Source organism: Nannospalax galili, unplaced genomic scaffold, assembly GCF_000622305.1.
Source record: "Nannospalax galili isolate Female #2095 unplaced genomic scaffold, S.galili_v1.0 scaffold646, whole genome shotgun sequence".
NCBI lineage: Eukaryota > Metazoa > Chordata > Mammalia > Rodentia > Spalacidae > Nannospalax > Nannospalax galili.
The window spans coordinates 3,158,959-3,170,301 of NW_008355279.1; the positions used below are offsets into that span (position 1 = coordinate 3,158,959).

The 11,343-nt window shown below is 41.0% G+C and overlaps 1 protein-coding gene across 3 annotated transcripts in view; it reads left to right on the forward strand.

The window, feature by feature from the left end:
* Positions 1-11,343, forward strand: part of Ppil6 (peptidylprolyl isomerase like 6) — a 39,942-nt gene that overhangs the window by 4,553 nt on the left and 24,046 nt on the right. For 2 of the 3 annotated variants that reach the window (XM_008852431.2, XM_029555745.1), the window contains exons 3-6: positions 1,799-1,987; positions 5,482-5,544; positions 5,647-5,794; positions 6,205-6,261. In XM_008852431.2, coding sequence (XP_008850653.1) covers positions 1,799-1,987; positions 5,482-5,544; positions 5,647-5,794; positions 6,205-6,261 — 457 coding nt within the window. The remainder of the gene's footprint in view (positions 1-1,798; positions 1,988-5,481; positions 5,545-5,646; positions 5,795-6,204; positions 6,262-11,343) is intronic. The other variant, XM_029555744.1, reaches the window with a different exon arrangement.

Consider the following 11,343-nt stretch of genomic DNA (forward strand, 5'->3'; position numbering starts at 1 on the left):
CATCCCGCTGACCAGATTTTTCCCTTCCTATTATAGGTTTTGAGTCTTGCAAAATATAACAGTGATAAATCTGAACACTCCCAGAATTGTTGACACATAGACTTTATCAGTGATTTGCCATGAACAAGTTTTCTCTGCCTGGAAGCAGGTTTTGAGAAAGGCACAGGAAGCAAACAGTGGGATATTACATCTCCTCAGAGGAGCTGGTAATAGAGCAAGTGGGTTAGTCGAAGGCATCCTGTTGTTCAAACTAGCATTTCTCCAATGTAGTCTTTAGACCAGCAGCACTGATAAGGGGACAGGAGGGACAGATGGGGCACTTCATATTCTATATTATAAGGGCACTTTTGTACTTCATGTTGATGGACTTTGCACATACACAGTGGAAGGAGCTCAGCACATATACACTGCTAACGGTTTGCTTGTGGGGTCCACTTTTAACCTAGATGGTGTCTTGGAAGTGTGTAAAGTCACTGCACAGAGAGAAACAGAAAGTAATGAGGGAAAGTGTAGGAGGGGGTAAGGAGAGAAGCGCCAACACCATGAATCTCAGAGGTGAGGCTGACCACCAACCAGAGGGACGAGACTGAATTTGGGAATAAATGCCTTTGTTCCAGTTCCCTATAAAAAGTGCAGCTGGAGATGACAAGGGAAGACAGGCTTGGGGATGTTAATCTATCTTCCCAGGTTGCTTGTTGTCTGAAAAAAGCACAGTTTAAAGATTCAATTCTTGTCCCTGCTTATTGGTGTTTTTGGTAACAGGCAGCCCAAACTCTAGTATTCTGGTTACAGAGCCAGTATTTCCCCAGATGTGTTAGAAAGATAAATTCTCTGTCAGGCCCCATCCTTCAGTTGGAAAATCAGATGGGCTCAGGAATCTAGAATTCTCGGTGACCGCTAAGGCTTGCAAATGGCTATACCTCATTATTCATGGTTTGCCAGGGCTGGCACTGGGTAATAGCAGGCCAGATCTCCTCAGGGGCTGATGTTGCTCAGTGGCCATGCTGGGGACTTAGGAAGCTGACCATCAGCATTGCATAGGTGAATATTTTGTAAGGGACTTTAAGACTTAGAGTATTAGGGAAGGTGAGTTTTCTTCCTCATTTCCCCGACACTGTGCTAGAAATTCCTACGGGCCCTCAAGAGATATTTCCTAAAGGTAATCTCCTTCCATCCAGAAAAAACATTGTCTCATGTCTGGTCCCTTTGTCTTCAGGTCCCACAATAAAGTGTGAAATCAGAGACTACATTTTATTTGCAAGTTAATGTAACAAGAATATTATACATATAATGATTTTTAATTTTTAAAAATTTATTGTATTTTTATGTGTATAAGTGTATTGCCTGTGTGGATATAAGTGCATCCATGTCGTGCAGTGCCTTCAGATGTCAGAAGAGGGCATCAGATCCCCTGGAACTGGAGTTATAGACAGTTGTTAGCCGCCATGTGGGTGCTGAGAATCGAACCCAGGTCTTCTACAAGAGCAGCCAGTGCTTTTAACCACTGAGCCATCTCTCCAGCCCCCACATAATTATTCTTATTACCAGGTTTCCACCTATCTTCTATGTTTTAAAGATTGCTTTTTAAGTTATTCTGTGCTCTAAGCTAAGTTAGAGTCTCAAAAATGCTAAATTCTTTTTGACAGCAAAATTCTGAGAGATGTTTAAAAACATAATTTTAAAAGAGTAAATCCTAGAGTTGGCAAATTCAGCCCTACCCTTAATCTCAAGGCTGGCTTATGGATTTACTAGTTATTTTCTTTTCCTTCATTACTCTTTCCCCCTCCCTTTTCTGTAGGAACTGAAGGATGAAACCTGGGTATATTCATCCTATGTGATGTGTTTTATTAACAATCGACTCCTGGGTAATGCATTTGATCTGAAGAAATGGGCCCAAAATGTGTGGGATATCGTCGATGTTCGGCCCTCTGCACTCTATGAGGCACTCACTTTGGATTATGCCACAAAGTTCTTAAAGGACACCAAGGCAAGTTACAGTTACTGTTAAAGAAAAACAGTAGAATTTTTCAGTATTTATATTGCTTCAGCATCAGTTTTTGATATACTCACAATAGCGATACACAGGGTAAAAGATTAGAGTGTAACCCCCCAGGGACCTTATTAAGTTACAAGGGATTATAGATTCAAGGTTTAGCTGGGTGGTGTGTAAAACAAAGTTATCTCAAAGCAGGCTGTGCAGAGGAAACGTCCTTGTCTAAATGCTTCTACTTCTCTTTTAGAGATTTCTGTGCATGAATTATTCATTTTAGAATATAAACAGCCCTTTGACATGCACGTATAACCTCAGCTTTTTGGGAGGCTGAGGCAGGAAGATTGTTTGAACCCATGATTCCAAGGCCAGGCTGGACAATATAGCAAGACCTGTCTCCAAAACAGAACTGATAAAGCCCGTTGTTCATTCTATAGCATTCTATAGGGTTTTTAAGTTTTCTTTATTTTTATGTAAGTGTGTGTGTATGCACTCAGAGGCCAGGAGAGATCCGCTGGAGATGGAGTTACAGACAGTTGTGAGCTACCTGACATGGGATGCTAGGGACCAAACTCAAGTCCTCTGGAAGAGCAGCAAGCGCTCATAACTGCTGAGCCATATCTCCAGCCCCTGTAGTATGAAATGTTTTAATTACTTTCTAACACCTAAGTGAGAGCTGCTGTCCTGAGATGAAAAGCCTGAGGAGAATGGATATTAATGATCAGCTCCTGAATAATGCAGAATGACATTTTGAAGCATGACGGAATTGGCAACAGGCTTCAACAGGTTGAGGCAGTTGACAGTGGCAAAGATTAGTAAGAAGCATAAGGCAGAGAGAGAGAGAGAGAGAGAGAGAGAGAGAGAGAGAGAGAAGGAGAGAGAAACAGGGTAAGATAGCAATATGAGGTAAAAAGCACTTTGAAATTTTGTTTGGAAACTCTGTTGAAGCAGTAGTTATCAACTGCTGCCCATGGTGGCCTGTGTACGCAGAATGACCCAGGGCTAGGATTTGTGCTGTGCAAAGGTAAAGACTTTGTCTCAGGGACCCTCATGTAACCATTGCCTTGAACTAGAATAAAGCAAAGTAGGTATCCAGTGAGTATTTGGTTGAATAAACATTGCATTTTGGAAAATACTGGAGTCTGGAAGTACCTGGTGTATCCAGGGAGTGTCCAGGACAACAAGGAGAACAGAATTAGTAGGATAAGGTTAGGGATATGAGAATATCTGTCAAAATTCTTGATGCCAACAGTAAGATGCTACTGTGATTCACTTAAGAGAAAAGGTGTCTATTGAAAAGATACTAGTTTCACAGGAAAGCTAGAAAAGTGGCTTTAGAAACAGGATGGGAACCAAATGAGGCCAGATATCTGGAAAAAGATCAAAGCCACTGCACAGGAATGTGTGGCCTGGATGCTGCTCCAGGCGCTGCTAGCTCTGAGTTCACATGGCCACCATCATGGATAGTGAGTTACCAACATTCCTTGTATCTTTACAACACTTCCTGAGCCCCTGGGTCCCAGGAGCACTTGTCCTATAAGCCTAGACCATATCCCCTGGTTGTCACAGGGTTGAAGGAGGGAGAATCTGGCCACTGCACATTCTAGCCAAGCTGGGGAACCCAGTGGGATGTTGTCCAGATAGTAATGATGGTCAGATGTTAAGTAGGAGAGAAAACAGATCCTAAAGAAAAGCTGAGGCCAGATGATGACTTACTGTCCATTCTGAACCAAAAAGATTTTTTGCAAAGGGTAGATTTCTAGTGGTGAGTCATATCCAGGTCTTGTTTATTTCCAGATTCAAATGATATACTGGTGCCTGGGATGTTACTTTATATTACATTCATCTATCTTTCTTCATCAGCATTTTCAGAATTATCTTTTTTGGGTTACTGTTTTTAAGGTATCTCTCTGTGTAGCCCAGACTGGCCTCAAACTGGAGATCTCCTTACCTCCCAGTGCTGAGATTACAGTGTTCTACCATGTTCAGCCAGAATTCTGTCCTCCCAATAGCTTGGTAAAGATAATCAATGGATGCAGAAGGAAATTTAATTACGCCTAAATAGACTTATTCCCCCAATCTACTGTGATTTCCAACATAGCCTCTTTTTCCTCCTGAGCCTCTGAGGTTTATTATATTTATGTTTTAATTATGCATTTTCTTATAGTTAAGAGCTTGTGGTATAGAAGTTGAACAGCTCAAACAAATTAATTATAATTAGCTGGGCTTGGTGGCTTGTCTTATAATCCTAGCTAAGACAGCAGGATTTCCATGAGTATGAGGTCAGCCTGGGCTACATTGTGAGTTCTAGACCAATCTAGATCATACAGTGAGATTCTGTCTCAATTCCCCAGAAAATTTTAATTATAATTACTTTGGCTACAATACTTCTTTGCTAGATTTAAATAAATTACAAATAAAAATGAAAAAGATTAGAGTGACATGAAATAACATGATACATTAAAAGTGGTAGCATATATGTTTCTCAGATTCTTAGCAGGGCGAGTTATGCATCACATTAAATAAATTGGCATTCTGATTTATGAGGATGGTATCCAAGATCTGAAACACATCCACACCCTAACAGTGCTGTGGCCTCTAAGAGCAGAGGTAATGAAGATTGCTGTTCTCATTTTGGATGCCTTTGTTGTTGTTGTTGTTGTTGAGTTGAATTTTTTTTATTTTGTTTTGTTTTAGAGACTCAGGAGTCCATGCTAGCCTGAAATGCACTATTATAGACCAGTCTGGCCTTGGACTGAAGCAATCCTCCTGCCTCAGCTTCCTGAATGCTGGGATTATAGAGCTGCACTTCCACACGAAGCTTTGGATGCCTTTTCGTAGAGTTAGGCAAGGCCTCCCGGCCAGTCATCTCTACCTGACAAGACAACAGGTGGAGACAGGCCAGTGCTGTTACACTTGAGGGTATCACTGACGATATCCGCAAAGCAAAACCCACTTCTCTTCCCCACCCATGGTGCCGAAGCACCTGCGGAAACAGTGGTCTTATTTTCTCACTCAGAAGACCTGTGGCTTGGGTCTGGTTAGTCTCCACTGTCTGAAAATCCAGAATACACAATAATGAACTCCATGACACTCATGATGGCTCTTTCCTCAAAGCTACTCGGGAAAGAAAAGGGTAGAGAAGAATCCCCAGTCTGTTTCTTTCCCCCGGGAGACTGCACCCACTTCCTTCCCACACTCAGTTCCCCATGTTGAGAATTTCTAGGTCACGTACCTTCAGTCTTCCACAGTGAGTCAAAATTTTTCTAAGTTTTTCCACTGAAAGATTTTTTAAACTAGTGTGTAATTAGGCTGCAAAGACTTGGCAAAATAAAATTTAAAACTTGAAGTAATTAATTTTGCTGTCAAGTTATCTATCGGCATTGTGGTTAAAATCCTATCACTGAAAAGAATGCACCTCTTTTATTTTTGAAAGCTTCCTTACAAAACATTGACCTATGTTATTTTTTTTTCTTCCTTAATTTTAATAGCATGATTTTGTGTTCTTGGACATTTGTATTGATCTTTCTCTAATTGGAAGATTGATTTTTGAGGTAAGAAGATTTTGCTGTATTTTTAAAATAAGTTTTGAGGAATCTATAATTGATAAAATGTTAAGTATTTAATCATTGAAACCTTTCATCTTTATTTTGTAGCTCTATTGTGATGCATGTCCCAAAACATGTAAAAATTTTCAGGTCTTGTGCACAGGAGCAGCAGGATTTTCTGAACGAGGCATAAGGCTCCATTACAAAGATTCAATTTTTCATCGAGTAGTACAGAATGGTTGGATACAAGGAGGAGGTGATGTGAAAATTTCTCATTTTGTCCTCTCAGTTAATCTTTCCATTTCTCTGGAAAGCCAGGTAAATGATGAAATAACCTGTGAAGTCAGCAGAATTTATGTGAACATTTTCTTCAAATTGTGACCACAGTGATTATTTAATATATTGTTATTTCCAAGGCTTTTACATTATAATGTAAGCTACCCCCAAGAGTTATTAGAAGAACAAAATGAAATTATGAAAATAAAAATGATTACAGAATAAAAGTGAAGTCATCACAGTAGTATTTTTATGGCATAGATATTAAGCAATTAGACAACTTACACTAGACTTTGGTGTAAGTAGGATCATGATTTAAAGCATCTTCGTTTCTTTGTCACTGCTGCGTTCTAATTTTTTAGCCTCAGAATTCTGTTTGTTATTTCTCAGATATAGCAGAAGGAAAAGGAGATGATGGAGAGTCTATTTATGGGCCAACATTTGAAGGTATGTCACTTTAAAGTTTGTCAGTCATATGTTAGCTGATTATTCAAATGTAAGAGGATTGGATATTTCACAGATTCAAATAAGATAGTGTTGGTGATAATATATTTACTAGAAATAGAAGTTTAAAAGGATGGTAATGCCCTTCAAACTGCAGATTTTTTAAAGTAGGGATTTATCCTTATTCAATTAAACACTAAGTGGCTTTCTAAAAAAATAAAAGTGGGGCTAGGGATGTAATTCAGTTGGTAGAGGGCTTACCTAGCATGCATGAAGCCCTGGGTGTGGTGGTTCATGCCTATAATCCTAGGACTGGGGAGGTAGAGACAAGAGGACTAGGAGTTCAAGGTTTTCCTTGGCTATGTAACAAGTTGGAGGCTAGACTGCAACATATGAGACCCTGTCTCAAAAACAAAACAGGCCTGTCCCTGGGACCCACATTGTGCAAGGAAGGAACTGACTCCTGAAAGTTGCCCTCTGACCTCCACCCACACACATGCCATTGTGCACCCACACACATATACACACATACACATACACACACAAATAAATATAATAAAATTTGAAACAACCAGATGAACAAAACAAAACTGAAAAAAACAAGCAAAACCTTGATCCAGTCCAGACAGCTTTGTAAACATTGCTTTACAAATGGTCTACCAGATTCCAGCATGATACTAAAAATTACTAGCATCATGGCAAAAGGCTACAGGAGCCCATTTGAAGAGGCTACCACTGGTCAAAGAAGGAGTGGTTTGAGCTCAAAAAGTAATAGTAACTGCAATTGATTGGAATTCAACAAATATTTTAAATGCATGAATTCATGATGATATTATACTATAAGATAAGGCCTGATTGGTTGCCTTTGGAGGAATGAGAGGGAAAGAATTCATTATTTGAAAATTGACAAAATCAAACATTTATTCAGCTTTTCTTATATAATTATATCAACTTGTAGGTAAGGGGAGACATTGGTATGAAATTTTCCACAGCACTGAAGAGATGGCTTAGTGGGAAAGAGCACTTGGTACACAAGCATTAGGACCTCTGTTTGCATTCCTGCACCCACATAAAAAGCCAGGCTTCGTTACACATGCCTGTAACCCCCCCGCACTGTAGGTGGGCGGAGACGGGCTTGCTGGCCACCAGCCTAGCTCCAGATTCAATAAGAGACCCTGTCTCAAAGGAGTAAGATGAGCAGGACACCCAGCATCCTCCTCTGCCTTCTGTGAACACATACACAGGCATGCATACCTGCATACATGTGTACACATAGGCACAAAAACATATAAATACACATACAAATGGCACACACCACATACACACACAAAAAGATGGAAATCTTTAATCTTCATTCACTTTTTTATTCCCCAAAAGACATATTTCCATTTTTAATTCAACAACAAAAAAGAAAAACTAAAAAACAGAATCAAATGGCTTCACAACTGCATAGACATCATGGCGATAATCAACATTGTTAGAGGAAGAAGCAGAGAAAAAGACCCAAAAGGAGGCCAGCAGAATGCAAGATAGGAATGTTAAAAAAATAATAGCACAGTTTTACATATGTTAAATGGTCATGAAACATAAATACATAGTAAATAGAGGACCTTCTCTTGGAAAAGACTAAGTAGAGGTGGGTGTAGAAAAAGGTGAAGGTGTAAGTGATTTGGGTGGAAGACGGGAGGAAAGTGTTTAGAAATCAGAATGTCAAAGCTGGGTGTGGTGGCACAGGCCTTTCATTCTAGCACTCCAGAGGCAGAGGCGTGCGCACGGACACACACAGAGGGAGACAGAGACACAGAGAGGAGAGATAGAGAGACAGAGACACAGAGAGAGGAGAGAGAGAGGGAGAGAGAGAAGAGAAAAGGAAAAGAGAAAGGAGATCAGAGAGATGCACTTGGATCTCAGTCTAGATGTCTTCCCCTGTGATATTCGTTGAAAACAGTTCAGACACATGCAGAATGTAGTATAGATGAGTATAGAATACTCCAAGGAGGTGGATCAGACAGTGACCAGGAGACCACTATTCTAATCTACGTTCTCAGCAGGCTTTATATTATTTCCTAAAATCTCTAGAACAAGCAAGTTTTCTGAGGGACTTTGACCGGTGCAGGTGACCGGCCTGTTAGGACTGTCCCTTACAGAAAGGAGCAACAGAATGTCTTTGTTCTTTATATGAAAACCTCTGGCAGTTAACTTAAAAGGTTTAAGACTCCTGCAGTCAGGTTTAGAGAGTTATCTTTTAATGGCCTTTTGGGTAGTTCAGGATGGCAGGTATCCTCCAAGGCCATAGACATTATCTCAGTAATTAAAGTCCCACTGTTTCAGTTCTTTAAACACACCACACACCACACACACACACACACACACACACACACACACACACACACACACACCCCAGGCTATTGACTTTGAGGGAGGGTCCAGCCTCAAGTCCTCCAACCTCCTACTATGCAACTAGCTATCTAACGAAAGGGGCCAGGATCTCAATAGCCCTATCGAGGAGACACCCCTAATGTGTGACCTAATGTCTTCAGACTAGGACCTCTTAAAGGTTCCACTGCCTCCCAGTTGTGTTACAGGGATAATTTGGGACCAAGCCTTGAATGCATGTGCCTGTGGGGGACATTTCAGGTTTACACATAGCAATGTCAAAGGACACCATATATGAAATCAGCAAACTTGACACCAGAACAATCACAGAGCTCATTAACAGAGTAGGGAAACAGCAGGGACAGAGAAAGAATCTTCAAGTTAGAAGAGACTTAAAAGGCACAAGTTTTGCTTTCATGGTGCTGGAGATAAACCCAGAATCTTGCACATGTCAGGTAAACCTGGCAAACCTTTTAAGTGGGAAAGACCAAACTCTAGAGTCTACAGGTACAGATTAGATGATAAAACTCATGTATAAGGAAACATTATATGCTTAAATGAAGCACATTATGTAATTAAAGTCCTGGCTGGGAATAGTTACTTTGGGTAATAGAGTTGGGGGTTTAACAAGGAAGTTTCATAACTTTTTTTTTTTTTTTTGCTGGAATGTGATTAAAAGGGTGTTTGTCTGCTATGACTAGTAGTTTTTAGAATGAAACAGACTGAGCCCTAGTTTCTACCAACCCAAAAGCTGTTAAGTGTCACCAGATAACATCTGAGTCCTCTAGCAGAGATTTCTGGGCTTTGCTCTAGACCACCGATCTGATGTTTCTACTAATGTATTTGGAAGATGTCTTGTTTTATAATCGTCTTTCTTCTGTTGCTATAACAACCTCATGAAAATGTTACCACCTTGGAACGTTGTATTTGGGGCAACCTGAACCTGTACCCCAGGGCCATGGTCATTCATATTTGGCTCCAAAATAAACTATCTCTTATTCCTTTAAAAAAAGGGGGGGTTGTCTTATAATAACATTGTCACTAAACATTAGTTTTTTGTGTCTGCATTTTAATATTGGAAAAAACTTAGAAAACCTAAATGAACCAATGGCCAAAGTGAAAGGGGAAAGCAGTAGCCAGTTTCCTTCTGAATTCATGCAGGAGACAGTCTTATGAAATGAAGACATGCAAATGATACCACTCATTCATTCAGACATTAAGTTCCTGAGTAGGTGCCTGCACGGTGCTAGAATCAGAGGAGACAAAGACAACAGGTCTGAGTTCCTACTAGAAGGATTACATGTTCACATAGAGAGCCGATCAAACAGAGAGCATGCAGGTACCCTACCAGCTGCTCTTATACAGTGAACTAAATGCTGGGGGAGAAGAAAGCGCAGCTGCCTGGGATCGTTGGAGGCAGTGCCACCGGAAGCTTGTGAGTTGAGTTTTAAATTAAGACAGTGTAGGTGGTGAAAGAACCTTTCTGGAAGCACTCCTGGCCTCCTTAACCATTGGCCTCCAGCCATAATCAGATTTCATGACCTGTTAATGCTTGGAGACTCCGTCTCAGCAAGAACTGGGTTTCTGCCCATGGGAGGGTGATCTGTTTGGCAGTCTTCTTGCCTGGCCCATTACCCAGACCTCTGCTGATGATCCATGATTCCCATCCTTCAACTGTTGTGGGATCTGACCTGCAGGTGGAGGCTTTGTTATCTTGCTGGTGCCCATAGATACCTGGTGTGTTCAGGGAAGCCTTTGGGATTTGGTCAGGCAGCACACAATTAGGAAGCATTCAGTAAGAAACCAAATGAGAAAGAATGATGTTCCAGGGGAAAGACAAGCAACTGTGATAGAGGAGGCCAGTCCTCAAACCAGGCCCCATCTCCTGTCACCTGCATGGGAACCTTTATTTATGGACCACCAGGCTTTCCTCTGCTTTTCTCTCATTGAACCTGGGCTTGTGGGGCTGGAGAGCTGGCTCAGTGGTTAAGAACACTGACTGCTCTTGCAGAGGATCCGGGTTCGATTCCCAGCACCCACGAAATGTCCTTAACTCCAGTTCCAAGGGAATCTGAAGTCTTCTTCTGACCTCCGTGGCATTTCACAACACAGGTGCACTCACATACATGCAGGCAATACACTTGTATACATAAATTGAACCTGGGCTTGTGGGGCTGGAGAGCTGGCTCAGTGGTTAAGAACACTGACTGCTCTTGCAGAGGATCCGGGTTCGATTCCCAGCACCCACGAAATGTCCTTAACTCCAGTTCCAAGGGAATCTGAAGTCTTCTTCTGACCTCCGTGGCATTTCACAACACAGGTGCACTCACATACTTGCAGGCAATGCACTCATACACATAAAGTGAAAATAATAAAATATTTTAAAAAACCAAACACATCCATTTTAGTTTGTATGCATCTAAAACTTTAGTAATGGGGCATAGTATGGTGGCACCCACCTTTAATCCCAGCACTCCAGTGGCAGAGGCAGACAGATCTCTGTGGGTTCCAGACCAGCTGGGGCTACAGGTAGATCCTGTCTCAAAAAAAAAACCTAATAAATACATAAAAATAAAAGATAAAAATTAAGTAGTGATTCACGTTTGTGTGTCTTAGGTGGCAGTCTATGTGCCAGGAAGTAAAGGTGCACCTTCATTTGTTAGATTATATCAATACCCCAACTTTGAAGGACCTCATGCAGCACTAGCC